At 36.9% G+C, this 24843-nt stretch overlaps 2 protein-coding genes across 5 annotated transcripts in view; one reads left to right on the top strand and one right to left on the bottom strand.

Annotated features, from left to right (window-relative positions):
• Positions 1-24843, top strand: part of etv4 (ETS variant transcription factor 4) — a 149712-nt gene that overhangs the window by 2508 nt on the left and 122361 nt on the right. For all 3 annotated transcript variants that reach the window (XM_077501875.1, XM_077501870.1, XM_077501871.1), the window contains exons 3-4: positions 14883-15178; positions 15292-15413. The gene's annotated coding sequence lies outside the window, so the exon portion shown is untranslated. The remainder of the gene's footprint in view (positions 1-14882; positions 15179-15291; positions 15414-24843) is intronic.
• Positions 2936-23234, bottom strand: LOC144004578 (melanopsin-A-like). 2 transcript variants are annotated; one of them, XM_077501868.1, is made up of 11 exons: positions 22957-23234; positions 16240-16376; positions 15278-15411; positions 12246-12449; positions 10660-10831; positions 10382-10543; positions 9378-9485; positions 8153-8324; positions 7963-8067; positions 4738-4809; positions 2936-3188 (listed from the first exon to the last, which is right to left on the bottom strand). In XM_077501868.1, the coding sequence occupies exons 1-11, from the start codon at positions 23068-23070 to the stop codon at positions 2991-2993; spliced, it is 1578 nt and encodes a 525-aa protein (XP_077357994.1). In that variant the 5' UTR covers positions 23071-23234; the 3' UTR covers positions 2936-2990. The 2 variants fall into 2 exon arrangements, with proteins under 2 accessions (XP_077357994.1, XP_077357995.1); XM_077501869.1 differs by lacking the exon at positions 22957-23234 and adding an exon at positions 22162-22254.

Here is a 24843-nt window from a genome sequence, read left to right on the forward strand (position 1 = left end):
CTTTTTGCTTTAAAACAAATTCCATAAGAAAAACACCCAACTTTAAAAATAAAAAATGCAGTGTAATACAACTGTAAAATTAATTGGGAAATTCAAGAAAAAGTATATTTTTGTCATTAGTTGCCATATTTTCCTGAAAAGAAAATTCCCTTTTTTTGCAAATAATAAATAAATAAATACCTTTTTTCATGGAGAAAAAAAGTACATTTTTCATCACAACGTATGGACTTATTCTTGAAAAAAAAACAAAAAAAAACACCTTTATTCCTTAATTTATATAAAAAAAAATTTTGTTTTTTTTTCTTAGAAAACGCCACCTTTTTGCTTGAAAACAAATTCCATCAGAAAAACACCCAACTTTAAAAATAAAATAATATAAAATTCCATTATGACGCAACTGTTTAATAAAAAATAAAAATGATAATTTTGTCATAAATTGATATATTTTCCTGAAAAGAAAATCCCCTGTTTCCGTAAATAATAAATAAATAAATACCTTTTTTATGAAGAGAGTACATTTTCCATCACAGAGTTAAAGTTAAAATTACATTATAATACAACTGTTTAATAAAAGAATAATGAATAAATTCAAGAAAAAGTCTAATTTTGCCATTACTTGACATATTTTCCTGAAAATACCTTAGGGAAAAAATCCTTTAAATAAAAATACACCTTTTTTGTCTTGAAGAATAGGCACTGTGGTATAAGATAGAAAATAGGTCTATCCTTGCGGAAGGGCTGCGGCACGCCGCAGCTGAGACGCAGTCGACACGCAACGCACCCGCAAGCGGTGTAAACTGCACCATTCGAATGAATGGAATCTAATTGCTTGCGTCGCCGGAACGCACCGCAACCGCACCGCAACCGCAACCGGTGTAAACCCGGGGTAAGAGGATTTGTCATGCTTCATTTTTGTCAGCGGTGCGAGGAAGGAAAATGCAAATATCAACATAACGTAAAGTGTGGATGCCACTGCCATGTGAGCACGTGTGGGTCTAAAAATAACAATAACAAAAGGCTGGGGGATCAAGTGTGTGTGCAAGGTGGTGACATAAGTGCATTTTGCATGATCACAGTTCACAGCCTAGATTTATGGTTATAGTAGCTGTTAATAGGTATCATTTTGATGCGATTAATATTCAACAACAGTCAAGGCATCGTGAATTCTTTTTCTTTTTTTTTTTAAAAGAACTGAATGCAGTTGTGTAGTAATGGCATGTCATGTGGTCTCTTACCTGTAGAGGGCGTAGCAGTTCCACAGGCTGCCTGGCGAAAGTCAGTCAAAGAAGGTCAAGCAAGTCTGCTGTGCTGTGCAGATGTTTGTCACGTCTCGCAAACACGCTCACACCCAACAGAACCGCTCCGACATGTTCTCTCGCTCCACATCTTCTTACACAATGTAGCAACAAGTTTATTTAGAAAAATAAATAGAAACAACCATCGCAGACAATTTTGTACAAAGAATAAAACGGGAGCACAATGTACACTTGAATGATGCTTTACAATATACAGATTTTTTTTTTTTCTTCAAATTTCTGTACATTCAGGACAAGGAATATGCCAGACTAATATATAGAGATGCTAAAAATGAGGGAAACAATGGCGGCTGAAACTCTCTTCATGTAAACAAATGCATATAGTGCATCACAATACTTTTGTCCATATAGTGCAGGGGTGGGCAAAATACGGCATATTCCATTTACCCAGTATTTATTTACAAAAGAATACATTTAGCACATTTCTTTCTTGAATGTATTGATTGTTTATTCAGCTCATGAAATAATTAGTTGATTTATTTAAAAAAAAATCACAATTTTACATACAGTACACTCTACTGTATTGTACCATTTTAAATTTAGTAATTAAATTTAAATTAAAGACAAATAATGAAATTAAAAATCTATATTCCTTTTAACTTCTCCCGTTGGCACGTTGTTGTTTTTTTTGCGCAACCTGGGCTTGCACACTTTTTTAATTATTATTTTTTAATTTATTATGAATGCATATACTCCCGTCTAGAGCGCGGAAATCGCAAAGATTGAATCAAATTCAAATCACAGCAACACGGATCTCTGCTGACACTTGGGAATGTCATTGAAATGTGTGAAATAACATCAAGCAAACTTGCAATTTCAAAGTATCTTATGTAGCGGATGTTTTAGTCAGCAGTTGCGGCTACACTACACTTTGAAGAACTTTTTTTTTTTTTTTTGTACGTAATAAACCCAGTAAAAGTCATTTCATCAGAATATTGTGCTTATGTTATGTCTAACTGGCGAGAGGAGCGATTCTATACATTGCAGGACACATTCATTGTACATACGCATGTGCCTGTGCATTTTTTTTTTTTTTTTATATTGTAGATTATTTTTAGTTGTTTATTTCTAACGTGGCAGTTGGCGACTAATAACTGATGGAATTTTTCACACACCAACCACACACCAACGTGCTTGCTCTGATTAAGTCGGCTGATTAATTAAAAGATATGTAATGAATAAAATAACTTTTCTTTGCGTGTAAATTACAGTCAGGACATTTGACTGTTTCATAATGCTTTGTCCTTTAGTACTTGTTTAACTTGACAATAGAGAGAAAAATTGGCCGATTTTATTTATTTTTTGGACCAATTTTAGCGTGGAATGTCATTATTGTTGCCTCATGTTGTAATGTGTAAAACAAACAAAAATCAGCAAAAAAAAAAAAAGACTTTTGCCGATTTTTAAAAGTGATAACATCAGTCGATTAAATCGGTTGCCCTCGACTTATTTGTCGTTGTTCTGTGCAAAAAGCGCCTTTTGTGTGCCCATTACATTTAAAGCCATCTACGCATTCAGGATGTGCTGGATGATGACTCGTATGAGGGCACCAGTGCATGCCGGAGATTTTAATTAGCATTGTTAGCAGTTAGCATGCTGCTATTGGGGGGTGGGGGTGGGGGGGGGGATAGGAACACATCCACATTTACACACGACCCGTCCGTCCGACGGCGCTCACGCTGTCGTCGAGGGCGCGTCCAGCCGGGCGATGTCCAGCGACGCCTTGGCCACGGGGCTGAGGCTTTTGCCGTGGTTGCCGTGGAAACCGGGGGGGCTGTGCAGTATGGACGGGCTGGATATGGACGTGACGATGACGGCGGCCGTCGGCTTGCAGGCGAGCCGTGGGCCAAATTCGTCGACTGCTTGACAGAGCTGGAAAAAAAACATTTCTTAAATGCACCAATATTTATAGCGTGATTTAAACAATGTTTTAATTTTCTTTTACATACATAAAAAAACGTGCTACACTGCACAAAAATAATACTAATATTAATTGTAGTGTGCATAACCACAATCGTATTTTATTTATTTATTTTTTTGTGATGGGACACTGTGACTTACTAAGAAGAATGAAACGAGAGGAATGTTAACATTTAGTTAAACTTGACATGGTGCACATTTATTCATAATGTACCAAATATTCTATATTGTGTTTGTAAACGAAACAGAATGTGTTCTAATGCGGGTGATTAAAATGCAGTTTTTATTTACCCAAATATTTCAAAAAAGGACAGCTGTACTGTAATTTCAATACCGCAATATTTTTGCTTACGGTTCAGATTGTAATATCTGTCCATGGCTACGCTACTATACTGCCCCCGGTGGCCAAGTTGTGCACATTAGAAGGAGCTGCAATGCTGGAGCCTGTTTAATTGTTATCTTTGACTAAATTTAGGTTCTGTTTTTATAAAGTACAGTATTTTAAAGTGCTACTTTCTTTTAGTTACCAAGTTTGTTTCCCCATGCGTGTGTGAGAATGAAGTTATGGTGCTTGGATCGATAATTGGCCAGTGTGTTGGTGTCAGGGGAAGACACGGAAAGCGGTCACAGATGATTGCCGCATTGATTGTTAGCCCTGACGAACAGAGCGCCTTTCGGACCGAGCGGACCCAGAAAAGCCCGCTTCTCATCGATCAAAGTGGCTCCTTTCCGTTTGAGGAATGAGCGGGCTTTTGATTGGACTGTTGGGATAATGAAAGGTTGAGATTTCTTTCATTGGAAAGGTCAAAGTGGCTAAAATGCGGAAAGAAAACAGCGACCGCTTATGCAGGGGGTCCAAAGTTGGGCCCGGGGGCCATTTGCTGCCTGCTGAGCACTTTTTTATTATGATTTTATCAGCCAGATACACATTGTCGGGGAAATTGAACATGCTCTGCTGTGAGTAAACGTTTGAATGAACTATATAATATTGAAAACAAATGTAAAAATATATATATATATTTTTTCCAATGATGAGCAGTTTTCCTAATGACTTCAATTGAGGAGCAAATTGTTCAAATTTTGAGGAGCATTTTTTTTTTTTTTTTGCCAGTTAATCCAAGGAACCTGAAACAAGGATTTTATTTTATATGAATAACCAAGTATTTCTTTAAAGTATATTTTTTGGTATGGTTAAAGAGCAGTGATTAATCTAAAGGAGGAAATAAGACATTTCACTGAATAACAAATAACGCAAGTCAGTAAAAGAATTCTGTACACGATTCAATTATACATTGTTCATTACTCAAATTGATTTTTTTTCGCATTAAAAAATAGCTACAAGACATCATATTTTTCTTTTTAAGTTAAATGTTTAACAAGTGTATATGTAACAATATTTTCTAATTTTTAAATGTAAAATCACAGTTTTTATTTTTTATTTTTATTAATGTATTTTTAAATGTAAAAAAAAAAAAAAAGTTTCATGTTGCTTGGAGCTTACACTGGCGGGAAGGTGACTCTTTGGCAGGAGGCCCAGGTCCGACATAGAGATGTCCTCAGGTTCCGTAATACTCTGTGCAAAGGCACACAGACACAGCACATTGTACAACAGTAATTAAAGTAAGTGATATTGTTTTTTTCTTTAAGAGAAAAATGAATACAATTTTGAATGTTACGAGATGTTAATATTTTTAATTGTTTAAATTTTTTTAAATTTGTAATTTTATTTTATTTTTTGCATTTTAAAAGTTTATCAAAGATATGACACTTTTTGTTGTGACAAATTGTTTTAAAAAAAATAGTACTACTTGATGGATAGTTTTCTGTATTAAATATTTAAAAAGAAAAAAAAGCCAAAAAAATTAAAATGTGTAATAGTTCAAGATATATATATATATATATATATATATATATATATATATATATATATATATATGTATATATATATGTATATTTATATATATATTTTTTTTTAATTGAGAAAATATGGTTGGATTGGCATCCATTCACCCACAAAGATACATTGCAATAATTATTTTGAAAAAGAAAACGCATTCAAAATACACTTTAATGTAAAATAATGACATTTAAAAGTATATATTTTTCAATCACACATTTTAAAAATATATTTGAATGTACAGTATTTTGTATTTGAACTACCATAAATTGAAACGGAGAAGAAAAAGAGTTGGCTTGGAGTAAATGACACTAATCCCGTTGCGAGGTGGGATTATGGCAAACAGCGAAAGTAGTGATTGAGATTACAGAATGTTGTATAATATTACAGATGGTAGAGTACGAGTTGGGGTGGCGGGGGGCTGGGGTCAAGATGCCAGACAGAGAGAAAACATCATCAAACATCGCCGTTGTCTCCTTGTTCCAATAAGTGAGTTGGGTGGAAAAGCGTCGTGCGATCTGTGGATTAAATGTGAGATTACTGGATTAGTTTTTGGACCTGGTGTCATGGAGGCCTCAGAGAACCTGGCACGTGTGTGTGTGTGTGTGTGTTTCGGGCGCACTAAGATGATTACGTAAAGAGACGGAAAATGCTCCATATAGCGGCTGTCCCACATTGAAAGGAGCATGTGACGGCGCCGACTGGTTGTTGATTACAAACCAAGAAATAACTGAAATGACCTCGACCATTGTATGTGGAAATTCAGTACAAGATGTTTGAATGGATATTAGAAGGGGTGGGGGAAGTCCTAAAATACTTCAATAACACAAAGTATAGGATTTGAAATGTCTTCTTTTTCAGAAGCATCTAGGAAAAGGATCCAAAAGCGTGTTTATTTCCGAAAGGAGTAAAAAGTTACTGGAAATGTCCTGTATTTTAGTTTGTGTTAGATTTAAAAAAAAAAAAAAAAAAAAAAAAAAAGAAAAAAGAAAGTAATAATAAAAAATAATAATGCTACTCTTGGTACGGAAGCGTATTGCATTCACTTGGAGAAAAAAAAAAAAAAACTCCTGTTTTTCTGACTAATTTTCTTGGGGAGCTTTGTTTTTTTGAGTATTTTTTTTCAGTTTATCGGAATATTTTTTCTTCTGTTTTACTGAATATAAATAAAAATTAAAAAATAATAATAATTCAGAAAAACAGAAAAAATTACTCAGAAAAACGGGGGGGGGGGGGGGAATATTATTCAGAAAAAGATTTTTTTTTTCTTTCAAAAAAATAGGAAACATTTTTTTTTTCTTTTTCTTTTTTTTACAAGGAAAAAAAAAACAAAAATGTCACAAACCCACCACCCCGCCTCCGGCCTTATACTAACTGCCTACGAGGTGCATATGTCTCATTTATACGTATACTGTATAGTTTATACAGTACAGTAGTCTGTTTGCGAGGTGGGAGTAACAAGATGGCCGCCCTGTGACTTCAACGGCTTCTTGCACTGGCATGTATAGGCTATTGGCTATCCAGTCATATATATAGGTCAGTGGTCTGCAACAGGTCACTTGGAGTTCAGAGGTAAAAAAAAAATAAAAAATACTCTGAAAAACAGAAGTTGGTGCTCTGTTTTTTGGAATATTTTTTTTTCTGTCTTTCTGAATAATATTTCCCCTCTTTTTCTGAGTATTTTTATTTTTTTCTGTTTTTCAGATTTTTTTTTTCCGTTTTTCGGAGTTATGTTTTAATGACAGAAAAAATATTCAGTAAAACAGAAAAAAAAAATCAGAAAAAAAAGTTACTCAAAAAAACAAAAACAAAGCTCCCCCCCAAAATTAGTCAGAAAAACAAGTTTTGTTTTGTTTGTTTTTTTCCCCCCCCCCTGAGTGAATGCAATATGCTTCCGGAGTTAGTTTTTTTTTTTTTTTTTGCCAAGTGAATGCAATACACTTCTGTACTATTGCAATATTTTAAAAAATAATTATATTTAAATGCAATAGCACACAGCTAAATACAGTTAAATAAGAATAGTTAAATTCAACAAAATGCAATTTAATGAAATGAAACACAATTACATCCAATGAAATTAAAATTTAATAAAAGTAGAAAAACAAAACGATAAAATACAAAAATGAATGGAATAAATACAATTAAACTAAACATTCCATAAAATTAAACAATACAAATCCAATCAAACAGAATTAAACTGTTAAAATAAATTAAACAAAAATACAACTATGACCAATAAAAATTACAATACAAATTAAAATAAATTATATCTAATCAAATAAAAACAGTCAATAAAATAAAAAATAAATTCCATAAAATTATACAAATATAATCAAACTCAGTTAAACTATTCGGTGAAATATAGCCAATGAAAACAATTGCAAAAAAATACAAATGAAAAGCGAAGTAAAAACAAAGCAAACAATCTATTAAATTCATTCTAACCATACACGGAGCATAATGCAAACTTCAAAACTAGTGCAAGGCGAGCTGACCTGCACAGCCCAAAGCACACATTCAAACTTTCAGACATGTGATGGCGATCCAGCACAATGTGACCCACTTGATGACAAAACCTTTCTGTCTTTAGTCAGCAGCTCTTTTCTGTTTTTGGAACAGCCAACCAATGTGACTTGTTTTCATTCGTTAAGCCACACCCAACCCTGCATTTTGCCGTTACAAAATAGTAATGCTTTTCATTGTTGCCCTAGGGCATTTTTTTTTTTTTTTTTTTTTGCATTGGCCATTGCATAAGCATTGCACTTTGTCTTCAAAAACTCTGCTGTTACTTTTGCACCTTTTTTTTTTTTAACGGTTGGTTACCCTTACCTTTAACCTCTGGCTGGAACGTCGCGCGTGTTCGACATCACAGGACACCTGATGGCCGACAGGCGCTCGGAAGGAACTGTCGTCCTCTATGTCGGAGATGCGGGCCTGTAGAGGAAACGCGACTTGCCGTTGAGGGCGCAGTCTAACTGGGGGGTACGACGCGGACATACTATAAACGAGCGACACTCACCGTTTCGCTGTCCGACTGCGAAGAGTGGGCGGGCTTGCAGTGGCGGTTGCTCTCCGATTGGCTGGTGAGCGTGGAGCGGCGGGTAGACTGGAAGCTGCTGTTGCTGAAGCGGTCGCGCACGCGCACGCATAGGAGCGCGCCCAGGTAGGGCATGTAGCGGCTGATGGCAGACCTACCGCATCCAGACACCCGTGTCAATCCATGGAGGGAATATTCTCGCCATTTTTCGTACTTTAAAAATATCCAACAAATAAATAAATATGTCAATACTGTAAATTAGGTCTGGGCTATAAATCGAATTAATTTGATTAATCATTTTGAATATCGAATCGCTTGAAAATTTGCTAAATCGGAAAATCTAATTTTGTCTTCTGGATTTTGTCTTCTGGAAGAGTTGTTGTTGTTCTTATGTTACATCCAGATGTTATAATTATGAATGGTAGGTTTATGTTAAAACTGGATTAGAATCAGTATACATTAAATTTGTCTGAACATTTTGCATATGAATTATTTTTGAATAAATGAAAACTTTAAATCAACGTTTGTTGGGTTTGTTGGATTAAAATCGTAATCGTCCTGAATTTTATTTTTTGGCAATATCGTCCAGCCCTACTGGAAATTAATTAGGGGGGGAGGGGGGGAATAATTATTAAGTCAGACTTACTTTTTTCTGTTACAAAACCATAGCTCAGTTTTTAAAATACAATTTAAATGTATTTATACAAGAGCAGAAAATTATACTCACGCAGCAAAATACAGTTGTCAAGTGTTTTAAAAAAATCTAACACTAAATAGTATAATTTAAAAAAAAATCAAATCTAATAAAATACAGTACATTTAAATTGACCTGCTCTAAGGAAGAAATTGTACCCCAAAATATTATTTTAAATTATTTTGGGAGGTACTTTTTTTTTTTTTTTTTTTTTTTTTCCTACTTTGTTCTGTTTCCTGTTTAATTTTGGTGTAATTCCACTGTTGGCCACTAGATGCTGGCACTTTTGTTTGACACTGTACATTTTAAAGAAGAAGAGAGAAAACAGGAAGTATTTCAAGATCAGTGTAGTTTTTGCTATAGCTTTTGAGCATCTCAATCCTCTCCCGTGTTGCTTTTTTCATCTACAGTTGTGGGTTAATTTTTTAATTTAAATGTTAGCAAAATTTGGATTTAGGATTTTTCTGCCCATTGTCGACCAAATATATTATCATCCCTTGGTTTGCGTCCTACCTGTACTTGGGGTGCGTGATTGCGTAGATGATGGGGTTATGGATGGCTGACGCTTTGGCAATCACTGCCGGGACAGAGTTCATGTATGGAGTCAGCAGGTCTGCATACCTAAACAGAAAAAAAAATAGGCCGATGTTCACAGGAGAAGAGACGGGAGAGCACGCGGTCATCTGACATAAGCAGTTGAGTACTTTGCTTTTGAGGTTCAGTTTTTATCTGCAACTATTACAGGCTTGTTGACATAGACATGAAGATGGATTCTGAGCTGGTGTTATATTTCTATGCCTGAAAAATTGCGATTCTGTATTCTGCATAGCAACAGGTCACCAGAAAACACTGACACAACGGGAAAAGGTCGTCAGTTGTCAACCTTTAATACAACTAGACTAAGTGCAATTTCTGGAGAAATTGCGTGGGAATGCTGAAAGCTGAATGCTAATAGCCGAATGCTAAGATTTGAATGCATGTAGAATACTTATGAAGTAAATTGAGAGATAAATTATGAAATTATGACCTCCTGGTTACTAGAAAATGCGCTTCACCAACTGTGCCACCGAGCAATATCAGACACCTGGTAAATGATGTTATAAGTATGAGAGTGGGCGTGGAAAATGATACTTTAAAAAAAGTTCAATGTCTGTCCCATTGAAAATGAATGGGGGAAAGTGGATATTAAATGTTAAATTGTGCAAATACTATAAGTGATGTGGAATCAGGCGGTATATACCCCGGGAGGCGTGAATTTTTTAAACTTTGGTATTTGTAATTTGAACAATGAAAATCGGAAGTATTATGGGGTAGTTGTTACGCGGCAAAAAAGTGTGGATAATAAAAATCACAACAACATATGTGGGAATGCTTCAGTTACAGAATATTTCCATGAAGTTTGTAACATTGCTATTAGAAACTAAACTGGTATTATCAACTAATATTAAAACCCCCCAAAACAAAACAAACACTCTCAAGACAGTGATGCACTGTTTGTGCGAGACACTCACACCTACCCGGCGAAGGCGGTGAGCGCGGTGCAGGAGTAGGGCGCCCAGGAGATGATGAAGAGCAGGATAACGATCAGCGCGATCTTGGCCATCTTCCACTCGCTCTTCATCTTGTGGAACCTCTTGGCCGACTCCCTCGTGCCCCCGCAGGTGATTTTCTCGAAGGCCCTGTCCAGCGTCAGCGGTGTTTTAGCCGTTTAGCTTTAGCAGCAAAAGTACTCGGATGTCGTACTTCAGTACAGTTACTTGGTTAATTCCCGCGACTGTTTATCAGTTTGACTCACCGGGTGGTGTGTCGGATGGCCCTGAAGATGCAGCAGTAGCAGAAGATGATGACAGAGAGTGGGATGAAGAAGACGAAGGTGAAGAGCAACATGGTGTAGGAGCGCACGGTCGGCGTGAACGTCATATAGTCCCACGAGCATGACGTCATGAGGCCCTCTGGGACGTAAGCGCCTGGAACGTATACAGGACATACAACTAATATAGTGATATAGTTGTTTTTTTGTTTTGTTTTTCTTTTTCGGGCGTGTGCAGTGGAGAACGGGTTTCCGTCATATCTATAAAGCACTGTGACTAAATTGATTGGCGTTCCCCAAAGCTCTGTCCTCGATCCCCTTACTTTTTTGTCTATATACATGTTCAGATGGTCCTTTTTAGTAAGTTTTTTTTTATTCAGCATATTCATTTCTTTTCAGCAGGGTGACTAAATTAAAGCTGTCAAATGATTGAATGTTTTAATCAGATTAAAGACATCTTGGAATTTTGATTCATCACGATTAATCACTTACAGTAATTAAAATGGCTTTCTATCAACATTCTTTTGGCCGCCAAATTTGAAGAGCAACTTTTATGTGTTAATTCTTTCGACATTCAATGTTATGAGGACGTCTTTAACATTTGTCGATCCACTGCGCACTCTCATCCGCTTCGTTTTCTCATCAAAAAAACAACTATTTTGAATGTCATACGCAAACATTTATTAAATGCTTTACTCATGCAAGTAGTTAGGTTTATTGCTCAAACACAACCTGTGCTACCTTTAACATAACCAAACGCTGTCAAACGGAGGGATCATCTGGGGTCAAAATTAATAGTGCGATTAATCTGCATTAATGTATGATTAATTTGATATTTTTTGTGATTAATCAGTGAGTTAATGCTTTAACTTTGACAAAAGGCTCTGTCCTTGGTCCCCTGATTTTCTATCTGTATATTACATTTTACGTAATACAAAGGAAATTATTCGGTTCAGATTGTCCTTTTTTTTTTTTTTTTTTTTTTTTTTTTTAATCCATTGTATTTTATTTTGTAAAGCAAATGGGTTTTTGGTGATGCCCAAGACTCTGTCTTTGGTCTTTTTATTTTTTGTCTGTATAGTACTGCTTTATCACATAATACACAGGAAGTTACAATGTTCAAATTATCTTCTTCTTCTTCTTCTCCTTTTTTTTTTTTTTTTTTTTTTTTTTTTAAGATCAGATTTTATTTTTGCTCGCCATCTCTTGCAATTCGCCCGCCTGCGTGATTGCCTCATTTACCAGCAATTACGGGAATTATTCACTATGTTTCCGAGCATTAATAAACATCCATTTTATTGTGCTTGCATTTAAGTGCCATCTGCAGAGAAAATGGGGGTCACAAAAGACGAGCAATTTTCACCAACTCAGTGTGTGCGTTGGACAGCCTGTAGTGTTAAGCAACCTTGGGGTGGAAAAACGAGACAGCAGCAGTGTGAAGTCAGGTAAACCCTCTGGGGCACGATATCGTCTAATTGCTTTTGCACTTGTGACTGACGTGTTGACACGCGGTAAAGGCGGCTGGCGCGTTGCAGACGTGCGCGCGTAAAAAGAACGACGTTTGCACTCACTCCAGCCGAAGAAGGGCGGCAAGCTCCAGCCCATGGAGTAGAGCCAGGCCACCGCCACGATGCTCAGCGCTTTCTTGCGAGACATGGCCCCCAGCGAGGCCAGCGGCCGCGTGATCACCACGTAGCGATCCACCGCGATCACCATCAGCGTCATCATGCTGCAGATGCCGAAGAGGGCGCCGCAGAAGGCGTACAACTCGCAGCCTGTATGCCAAAAAGGAAGCAAGATAAAAGGGGAAAACTGGAAAAGAATGATTTCCTGTTATGTTAAAGGCAGTGGAAAACAAATGTTGTTGGAAATGAAACTAAATAGTAACAGCAAAAGGTGGCGTGCTAAAATTCCAGGATTACATTTTAGGAGTTCCCAAAAAGAATGAAAACGTACGGGTGGATGGGTAATATGAGCAAACACGAAGGGGTCTCTGGTAAATGACCAGTTGAAAGAAAAATGGATTGAGAACAGTTTCAATATTGACTTTACATGCTGTCATTCAGCCGCTACAGGACTGCAAACAACTTCTGATTGACTTACTGAAGTATCCAGTATGTATGAAGGCTCCTGACATGCTTCAATTTCACTTTGACGAAACAGCCAGTCGTGGCCTTTGGTGTCTTGAAATGGAAGCCTGACTGGCAGATTGTCATGTTTTTTTTCCGCAGAAACAAGTAATTCAGTCCTGAGGCGTTATTATAACAGAAAAACTTGAGTGGGATTCATTCAAAATAACTTAAGTTACAAATCGGCTAGTGTTTAATAGCAAGTCAGCAAAGTTTGCAACATACAAAAACCAAAATGGCTGACAATTTCGCATCTTTCACCCGTCTATTTTGCTTGCTTCAAATTTGGGGGCATGTGGACAAAACTGCATTTTTGAAGGATGCCTGAAAAAAAAATGTCCAAATTGATACTTTGGTGGCTCCACTCACGATTGAAGAGTTTCGCAAATTTCTTGTTGCAAAGTGAAATTGACTTGTGAGGCTAAATTTCAAAATTGGTGAGTTTGCTCAAAGATGTAAGCCAATGTGCGGTCCAAATAAACGGTCCTCACAGTCAGCAATATAAAAGCTGAGATTGTCCCTCACTTTGATGGCGCACACAGATAGCTACAACAAACAAACATTACTTTTATGATCCTTTTCTATCGTAAAAATAACAACATAAAATAGAACGAGCCATTACGCCACCCGCCGAGGGGAGAAGTTTGAAAGTGGCAGCAAAGTGGACAACAGCGGCACACAAAGATGATATTAAATGAATCGTGGAAAAAAAAATAGCCGGCAGTGAAACTGGGCAGAATGGATTATAGAATGAAGGCGTATGTTCCAACAGAATGAATAAACTATACAGTGTTGCCGACTGAGTGACCTGAGTTTTTCGAGGTGTGATCTAACATTCAGATGATTAAGAAATAATAATAATAAAAATTACTGTAACTTGGGAGCAAAAATTTGAGAAAGAAGCACCAAATGATAATGCTCACTTCACAACAAGCAGCACTTGGTGAGCGATTTTTCAAAATGACGCTTCTGTTAGGTTAGGCCTCTTTATGATTAGACGGGAGACGGGTTCTACGCCGTTGTGTTGCTGTGAGCAGTCCAGCCTTGTCGTCTTTCTGTCTATCTGCACTCTAGCACACTTTTCTGGTTGAAACCAGTTAAGACCATCAGGTCACACATTTTCACATGTGGGTGTGGGCAGCCAAGACAGTATAATATTAAAAACCATTTTGGATAGATTAGACCTTCTTCCGCATCCAGCAGAAAATGCTCCACAGCTGTGTACTCGATCTTTCCGGCATCCAGTAAATAGTTCAACTGAGAATATGCAGTCTCTTGATTGTTAGTAGGAGTATAGCGAGCATTAATTTAAAGATAAAACCACCAGTGAAAGTTCCCATCAGAACTTTACACTTCAAGCTCTTTATTACTATTCCCAGTTGAAGTTCAGCGTCAAATTAAAGAGAACGAGAATTACAGTAAAACAGACATTGTTTTTCCTTTACAAAGTCTGTTTAGCTTGATGCTAACAAACAATGCAAAATGCCATACATGGGCTAAGGAATTGCTAGCATTAGTGCCAGTATAGCATTTTGATTACTAGCATGTTTGTAGAATATGTTTAAGCAGCAAAATCCAGCCATTTTTAGCCATCTCAACTTGCAGTTTACTGAGGAGTTTTCACCTGCTCCATTAATATCAAGTAACAGTTTTGAGCCCTATTGAAAAACATAACAAACATGATTGCTTTTTTATTTATTTTTTGAGGAATCTGCATCAGATTGACATTTCCATTAATGTCAGTGGATAAAGATGATTAATAAATAAAAAAATAAATAATTAATAAAGTCAAGTCTAAGTCTAAGAAACATGTTTTGACTCACAAGCATGGTCATGGAACTAATTCAAGTTGTATCTCAAGGCACAGTTGTATTTAGCAGCACTACAACATCAAGGAAAAGGAGTGAAAAGACAGACGCTACGAGCATTCTCCAGCATGTTTGCTGTTTTTGTAGTCCCTTTTATCATCTTGGCTTTTTGGTGAATCACGGGCAAGGGAATGTGTCACTTTCTACAGTATTCAAGCTTTTTCTATTCTTCACTGAAAAAAATTTTTTCTTTTTTTTTTTCCCTCTCCAGTCGACATCGATGAGGCTGTAGTGAGGGGATCGGTTGCCTTCGTGAAGGTCACGACAACTCCTGAAGGAAAACACGCTTGAGGACAACTATCGCTGTTTGATCAGCGCATCCTCTCTGTCTGCGCTCCCAATGGGACACACACTAACACAGGAGACGCGCAACATCGATAAACACACACGAGAGAGAGACAAGCAAAACACTGACAGATGCATACACATGCATGCAAAACACATCCAACACGGGGCATGATGGAATCGGACCGAAGCAGACGTCACGCCGCTGCTTCGCCGTACTATGTAAGTGATGAGGGCGACGTGCCTGCCTGACGGCGACGGAATGTTAACTGCAGGTCACACTCGTGTGCGTCTGAATTTTGCGATCCATGACGAGATTACCTCTTTTGCCGAAGATCCACCTCTTGTGCATGCTGCTGATGAAGAAGACGGGCGCCTGCGTCACGCACATGAAGAAGTCGGTGATGGCCAGGTTGATGATGAAGATGTTGGACGGCGTCCGCAGGCCTCGGCTCCTGTAAGCATGTTACGCCGTATGAAAAGCTGAAATAACACAAACCCTCAAAAATTACAATGAAAAAAGGTCCAATAAACACAACCAAAACAGCAAATACTTAAATACGGAAACCAATAAAAATGAAAAAATAAAAATAAACCATATAAAAATAAATACAATGCAAACAACCTAAATAACAAATATAGATAAAACACAAGCAAAAGTAAAAATATTAATAAATACAATAAAGATATATAAAATAAATAAAAACTGTGCACAAACAAAAATGAGCAATCAATATATAAAAGACCAAAATATCTATTCAAACGCTAAAACAAATGCAAGAAATCCATCCATCCATTTTCTTGACCGCTTACTCCTCACAAGGGTCGTGGGGGTGCTGGAGCCTATCCCAGCTGGCAGTAGGCGGGGTAAAATACAAGAAATATTACATACAAATAAAAGCAATAAAATCAAAACAATTAAAAAATAAAAAATATTGAAAACAATCTAATAAAACAAAACATTGTATAAAATGTTACATACAAATTATTTTTTATATAAACCAAAAACTAAATACAGTCCAATCAAAATAAGCAAATAAATAAAACCAAATAAAAATACATAAAAAATAAATAGACTAATAAAATAACAAATCAAATAAATACTTAGACCAAAACATTCACACAAAACCAAAAATAAAATCAGAACAAAACTAAAGTATAAACAAAAAATAATAAAAAAAAAAATAAATAAAAAAAAGCATGATAACAGACAAGATAAATACAACTAAAAATGAGGACAATATATAAACGCTGTTCAAAAAAAAAAAAAAAAAGTTCTGTACCTGCAGAATGCATATATGACCAGAAAGTTTCCCAGAATGCCCGTGATGCCCACAACAAGGATGACCACCCCAATGGTGTAGTGTGCGTGATCAGGAACGTCCACCGTTGGAAAGGGATGGCTCGGAGCCACGGCGCCCTGGAAACAAAAACACCAACAAAAAAGTGGTATTACGACAGCATAAATCCAAATTACAATCAAAAAGTGCCGGCCTGGGAGCGGAGCAAAACTGCCCAAACTGTTTAAGCATTACATAAACATCTTCAGTGTCACATACTGTATAATTGCGCTCATAAACAGGAGCTACAGTGCTCATTAAAGGCCATTAAACCACATGTGGCTGCTGTTTTCATGGCTTCCTACTAAACAGCATAAACAACTTGCCAAGGTTAAAGACCCTGTAGAGTCAATTCAGACAATTTGTTTCCAAATACTTTTTACACATTTAAAGATTTGCTGAAAATGTGCAAAGAATGAGAACTGCAAAGTTCACTTATATTCGGTTATCCAGTGTAATTGCGATATGCAATATAGCTATGTCTATAGGATTAGTATATCACAAAAATGCATCCTCCCTTCGGACAGTCGGCTGGTGTGGCCACTTTAGAGTGCCTCGTTGTTAACCATGAATGAATGAATGAATGTCATGGTGAGAAAAAGGTGGGAAGCACCAGCAGGGTTTTTTATTTATTTTATTTTTATTTTTTTATCCTACTTCATTGCCAGGGTGTTGATTGGGGCTTTGAGTTAGTGTGGGTGCTTTAGAGTGCCTCGTCGTTAACTATGAAAGAATGCTCATAGTGAGAAAGTGGAAGTACCAGCAGAGTTTTTTTTTGTATTATTATTTAAAATGTTTTATTTTTTATTTTTATTTTTATCCTATTTCATTGCCAGAGTGTGGACTGGGGCTTTGAGTTAGTATGGATGCTTTAGAGCGCCTCGTCAGCCATAAGTGCACGTACAGAAGGATAGGCAAAAGCGCCAGAAGGAGAAAAAGAATGAGCATAACATCTAGTACTTTTGATATACAAAATTTCATTTGACACAATAACAATAAATAGTGAACAAAGACCTTCCTTTCTGACGGAGATAATGATTCACTGATGTGTCAAACTGCACCAACTACTGCTGAGGAGGACTTAATATCAGATTTATTTATTTTTTTTAGTATTGTTGGCTGGTATTGGCAGCCTTCACAGGTATATATTTTCATTTTACAGGGATTTTATCAAAAAACGGCAATCCAAGAAAATAAATAAAAACTCAAAATTGACGACAAAAATACATACAGATCAAATCCATACAATAAAACAGAAAAAAAAACATTTAAAAAAAAATTAAAACATAAACCTAAAAAACTAAAACACCAGTAAGTGGCCCAATCTAATGGCAGAGAAATCCACTTTTCTATTATACTGTCCCTTATAAAAAAAAAAGTGCACACTCACTTGGCCTAATTTCATTAGCAGCAATAATGCAATATGGAGCGTAACAACAAATGACAAAAGGGAAGTTGTAATGATGGCGAGGGCCTCGTCTGACTTGACTGTTGCCATGGCGAAGACTTTTTATTTATTTATTTATTTTTATCTGAGTCACCCAGTCATCATGACAATGCTTCAACAAACGGACATATACCACCCTCGCGTTTGCTTGACATTGAAAATCCGCACGTCTCAAAAGAGTCATTGGAATTTTTCACAATAAATTGGACAAAGTGAATTAAATGCAGGTCAGACGATTATGCTCATTCGTATGGGAGATGTGCTGCGCTACTTTAATTGCTTACAATTGTTCTTGGAAATGAGCGCGTGAATAAGAGTGCTCAAAATGACTCAACAGATGAGGAGTCCAGCCACTTACACGACATAATTTATATGTACAACATTAGATACGGTTCTACAATGTAATGAGCGCCTATAGAAGCGCTGTATGCAAATACGGAAAAATAACAAAACTCTTGTTTCGAGAGTGGGAAAAGTCACGAAATACTTTCTCCGCAATGAGTCAGAGTGGTTGTGTAGATGGTATAGGTAATTGCACACCAAAGGTCAAGCACGATAATGACGTGCACAAAAGGACACTACATGACGCCAAAGCACTTCAAAATAAATGCGAACACCTTTTTGCAAAACATGTTGCATAATGCACGCACGTCCCACCTATAGTTTAGCATCTACAGCAGTGAGCCTGTGTATGAGCGCTCCCTCTAGTGGTATGCAAAAGAATCACTGTCCTAATTTTTAGTTAAGTTGTATTTAATAAGAACTGCTTGTTTTTAAACATGTGCTTAGGTACTATTGTAGAATTTCTTTACATTTTAATATATTAATTATATACCTAATAACTAATTTCCTAAGTATTTTTTTTCTATATTTAGGCAGCGTGTTAGTGCTAAAACTGCATTAGGGGTGTTCAATTATGAACAAAATATTAATCACGATCAATTTGGTAATAATTGCACTCACAATTAGGACAATCATTTGTTTTTTGGTACAAAAACATGAAAATGTTTAAATGTAAAAACAAAACAAAACATTAAGACAAAAAAATGTCTTTGAAACGCTATAATTATTATGCAAGTTCCTTTTGGACCAAATAAGATTAGTCTTTTTCAAAAAAAAAAAAAAAAAAGTGCAAATGTATAAATTTTAATGAACTCAAAATTAGTATTGATAATCTTTTATTTTTGTTTATGATATGCCGGTTTTGTAATTGTGGAGTGTAATAATGGTAATTGAATTTCAATTAAATGCACAGCCTTACTGTGCATAATACAGTGGCTTAAAATATTATCAAATACACTTTTTAGGAATAAAACCCAATGCTTAGTTCTACGAAGCTACTGTAATTTAATGTTGGTCATGTTGACGATATTGGAGAGCCAAATGTTTTTTTTTAGGTGGCACTTAGTGTAAAAGAGAGGCTGAAAGATGAGAACACCAACAAAAACAACTCTATGTGTAGTTAGTTTTTGAAGGACAACGGGAAATGGGCTCAAATGACCACAAAATGGCAGATTTAAAACAGACGGACAGACTTCATGTGCTTTTTTTCAGCCATGGCTTTCTGAGTTTTTTTTTTTTTTTTTTTTTTTGCCGGTACGATTCATGATGGACGCGCCTACCAAATTTCATGCTGCTTAGCGGTACAGGCTTTAGGGTCTGAATTTCTTTAAAGTGAACCCGCAATTGCTTTCAGACATTTCCACAAGCATGAACACACCTGCAAAGCCCTCAAATTGGCTATTTGTTTTGCCTTCTTCATTTGTGAGACTGTCAATAGTTGGCCACTTTTAAATATAATGACAGCTTGGCTTTTTTGTTGTTCTCAGCTTTTGGAGGAAATGGAGGTTATAAAAAAAAAAAAAAAAAAGCATTTGAGGGCAAGTGTATCCAGGGTGGGCCGGAAAAAAAAAAAAAAAAAAAAAAAAAAAATATATATATATATATATATATATATATATATTTTTTTTTTTTTACAGGTACTGTGACTGACGGTAAATAATTTTGATCAAGAACAGAGATTGTGGATATTAAAAAAAAACAAAAACAAAAAAAAACAGTACTGACAGGTTAGAAGTTAGAAAAGTTGTTCCAAGCGAAAGAAGGAAAAAAGAAAGCATGTCAGAGGAAAGGAAAGAAAGGAGACAAAAAGCATATGAGAGGTGGAAGGATGGAAGGAAGGACGTAAGCAAGGAAGGCAGAAAAGCGGGTATAATTGAAGGAATAGAAAGATGCACGAATAAAAACTGGTGTGACAAGGCTGGAAGGAAAGAAGGCAGTAAATTACATTTGAGCAGAACAATGATAAAAGATGTACAGGTATAAAGGAAGGAAGGAAGGAAGGATGGCGGTCAGGAAGGAAAAAGTCAAGAGTAAGGAAGTAAGGACCGCTAGCTAACATGAGCAGGTTTAAGAAAAGGGTGCATGAATAAAAAAAAATTACAGCCGAATGAAGGAAGGAATCAAGGCAGAAAAATAGGTTTGAGCCAAGGTGGTAAGGATGTAAGAATATACGCAGATGGAGGGAATGATTGAGGTAAAAAAACTAAACAAAACAAAAACAGGAAAAAAAGGTATGTCTGAGGTGGAAGGAAGTAGGTAAGGAAGGATAATGTAATAAGTCCATCTCTACTTTCTCATTAATGAGATATTGATTGCGGCCGGGCGGCGCAACCGTGATGCTGTTCAAATGTAGCCAAAGCTAATAAGCTACTTGTTAGCTTTGCGTCAACAATCAATCAACGTCGAGTGGACGGCCATCTCGTTCAAACACAGGCTTGATTAACGTTTACATCTGGCCCACTGCATGCTTAAGAAGGTTTTTTTTTTTGAAGTATCAAAAGGTGGGCAATGCTCTAAAAGAGAAATTTTCACCCCATATGGTTGATTATGTGTCACACGCCATTAACCAAACCGCTTGTTCCGCTCATCACATTGATGCTTTCTGTGGGGCTACTCAGACATCTTTTGTTTGCTGGCTAACACGCACGTACAATACTAATCATCCAGCGCCAACAGCGCTACGTGCACACACCTGAACACACACTCCATCGCGCTCTCTCGCTCTCTCTCGCAAAATCCGTCCAATCCTTGCATCGTTCGATGAACACATGATATAAAACCAAAGCTATTGACAAAAATCGTTGACATGTGTGAGCATGTACCAAGCTAAGTTTTTAAATAATTATCTGAATTGCAAATATTACACATGACAATAACGCCATTGAATCTTGAAATCAAAATGTTATAAATCAAAATAAACTGTTGAATCCTGATATTGTTTGACCAAAAATGTCAGAAACCAAAGCAAAAGCTATTGAGTCCTTGAAAATCTCAACTAAAAATGTAATCAAATAAAAGCAGATGAACCATTAAATTGCCTTGACCAAATGGTCATAAGCCAAGATAAAATCAAAAATGTCAAAAATCATTCATAAAGAAACAAAATGCCACTGTAACCCGGTCATGCACGAATTATGACAACCTACATCGATTTTTTTTAAGTTTCATTAAATATAAGTCAAAGCAACTTATCTGTCCACTGTAGTGACCACTGTCCCTGAAATGGTTACACTGAAGTTAGGGTCTCAAATGAATGCAAATGACAAAAAAAAAAAAAAAAAAAAGTCATTAAATCCTTGAATCTCGTGACAAAAATGTCATATATCAATCAAAACGAACTTGTCATGATTTTACACGGCAGACTTCATCATCAATGACATCATTCAAAAGGTGTTTTTATCCTGTTTGTGGCTTTATTAAATACACTAAACCAAAAGCTGCACTGAGCTGATCATATCTTGTTAATGCATACGAGTCAATGAATCAACGACCAAGAGTCAGAAATCAAAACGAGAACTTCAGTTAAGATCTTTATCTTTCAGTGCTTAAAAAAAACGACAAATAATGGTTTTAGATGACAATCGCATATCCCAACAGACTTCAGTGTATTAAAAAAATGTCATAAATCATCCAAAAGGTATTTTATCTCTTTTGGTCGCATTATTGAAGGGGCTAAACCAAGATTTGCATCGCATAGAATAACATCTAGTCAATGCATGACAAACTCGGAAATCCTTGAAGCACTCAACCAGGAATGTCATAAATCAAAACAAAAGAAACATGTGATTTTAGACCACTTTAATGTATTCCTCCTTCTACCTCATGGTGAACTACAGTTTCACCCAAAATGTCATAAATTATTCAGTTATGTTAGCATCATTAAAAGGCAGTAAGCCAAGCTGAATACACACAAGGGAACGTATGGTGGTCATAAAGGAACAAAGACATGCAAAGTATGCCTCTATAAAAGCAGTGATGTGCTAATTAACGAGTTAAAAAAAAAAAAAAGCTTTATGTAAAAAATAAAAAATAAAAACATTTTTTGTGAAATAAAAATTACATTTAATTACACATACCAGCAAAGCCACTGAATAAAACAAAAAAAATGTCATAAAAGACTCAAAAATGTTGTCCCAGCCCTTACATTGGTTCCCATGAACTTGCACAGGGGTGCCTCATATTCCCTTAAACTGAAAACCCACTGAGAAGGGGACCCCATGTGATGTGGCCCCACCCCCTCACTTTCCCTGGGGACACCACTTTTGGATCCCAACTTTCCACCATGGCAGCACTCACTCAGCGAGTCTATTATGTAGAGCAGCTTGCTTCCTGACAAAAACCCCCCAAAAAAGAACTGGAGTACTTTCCTCCAGGGTGAGACGGAGGAGGTGGGAATGGGAGGGGGCTCAGAGTGGGGTTCGAGTTTTCTGATTCGTTTTTGGAGTCACAAAGCAAAACATCCGCCCTGCTGCTGCTTATATGCACTTTCTAGTTTTGCTTTTCTGTGACACAGCAGCACATAAATAAAGCGAGTTGGGCTGAGTGCAAGGGGGGCATTAAAGCTAGGGAGGTCATAAAACACGCAAACTGTGAGGGCATTTTTATTTTTTTTTGCCACATGCCAACACCCACCACAGCTGCTTAGCTGTGCTTTTAGATCCCCTCGTGCCACTAGAAGAGAAACAACTCACTGCGTCCATTCAGGATGCTTGTGAATGACAGCGGGGGAGGCTGGATGGATGGAGGGATGGATGTTGGGATTCATTCATTCATTCATTCATTCATTCATTCATTCATGCCTTTCTGCCAGTGTGAATGTAGGAATGACACCCCCCCCCCCCATCCATCCGGTGTGTGATTGTTCTACTCACGGTTGTGACGAGCGGGACCAGCTCCATGAGCCGGTGCGACGGACGGATGGAGCTCACGTTCCACGGCGGGTCCGGCGTGGGCATGCCGGGTCCGATCAGCAGCCGGGAATCCATTCCTCTGCTCACGCACTCACTGCATGTGCGTAAAAGTCTCAGCAGAGAGAACGGAGACGTTTCATAGCGCGCGGGAGTGGAGTCAGAAGTGTGACTGCACGGGCTGATGTTGGGGGTGGGAGGTGGGAGGTGGATGAGGAGGAGGATGGAGTTTTGCGTATCGCGCGCGCTTTTTTTTTTTTTTCTTCTCTCTCCTCTGTGCAGCAGCCAATCCTACATTCACAGATTTCTCGGCAGTGTGTCAGTAGGTCTGCTGTTGTTTTTTTTTCCCCTCCCTGCCGCTTTCTACTTTTCATCAACCACACATACACCAATACGTCCCAGATCCCCCCCACCTAACCCAACAACCAAACTGACTCCCTCCACAACCCCCCCCCCACATAAACACAAACAAGTAGCCACACCAACTGATACACCCACCCCGACAATAACTAGAGCTGCATGATTGTATGACAACCACTAACGCACATTGAGCATGCATATTTTTTAAACCGTGTTGGGTCCTTTTTCACAAAGCAGTTTTAAGGGGAAATTTAAGTGGGGAAATTCATCAATTAAGTCAAACAGCTTCTTTTTTTTTTTTTTTTTTTTAATAAAAATATGCTCTATGCTATTTAGACTAGTGGGTGTGCATAAAACATTATTGTAAAGATGTAACTCCCCTTTTAAGAAAAAGTTCAAATAAATGATTAAAATATATATATATATTTTGGCCAAATAAAACGCTGTCTCTTAAAAATCCAGTTAGGACTTATTACCACAAGCGCAGCCTATACCAACAGCTTTGCACTTGGTGTACCTAATGGAGTGGCCCATGGGTGCATTCTTTCCCATAATGCAGAGGGTCTCTTTGTCTTCACATTTTGGCGGTTTGCGCCAGGAACGCATTCACTCTCGGCAGATCCGAGATGACATTTAAGCTGCCGGCAGTGGGAAGATAAATTGGGAAAAAATGGCGCGGTATCAAAAAACCCGAGAGAGATGAGAGGAATCGGAACTGTGGACCGTCTTCCAGCTGTGCTTCATCGCCAGTCGTCTTTTTTTGTTTTTTGTTTTTTTTTTGTTTTTGTTTTTTTAAATCACATCTGACCTCCACCATCAATCGGGATTCTCATCTTCAAGCGACTACTTAACCCCTCGACCCCGACATCCACTTTAATGCTTATGTAACGCCACACTACCCGAGTTGGCCATTTTCAGTAATGGGAGTGAAAAAAAATCAATATTATTATTAGAAGCACCAAAATAAACACAATCTTCATTAATGAATATTTTTATAAACAATACATGCAAATACACTAGTACTTAAATTGTAATTGAAAATATAAAGATTCAAAGATTTTTTTAGACTAAATTTAAACTCCTCTCAACTTAATATATAAACATAAAATATTAAAAGATTAAAAAAAACATTTAATTAAATTAAAAAGAAATACAAAAATAAAATTAAACTAAAGATGAAAAGATTTTTTTAAGAAGAATGAATGAATGCAAAAATTAAAAATTGACAAATTAAATGTTAATTACAAATTAAACTTCATAATTTTTTAAAGACAGTGCTCACAAAAATTGAATAAAAAAAAAAGTTAAACACATTAAAATATAAAAAATGAAAATTTTATATATATATATATATATATATCCATCCATCCATCCATCCATCTTCTTCCGCTTATCCGGGGTCGGGTCGCGGGGGCAGCAGCTTCAGGAGGGAAACCCAGACTTCCCTCTCCCCAGCCACTTCAACCAGCTCCTCCGGCGGGATCCCGAGGC

The sequence above is a fragment of the Festucalex cinctus genome, chromosome 17 (genome assembly GCF_051991245.1).
Source record: "Festucalex cinctus isolate MCC-2025b chromosome 17, RoL_Fcin_1.0, whole genome shotgun sequence".
NCBI lineage: Eukaryota > Metazoa > Chordata > Actinopteri > Syngnathiformes > Syngnathidae > Festucalex > Festucalex cinctus.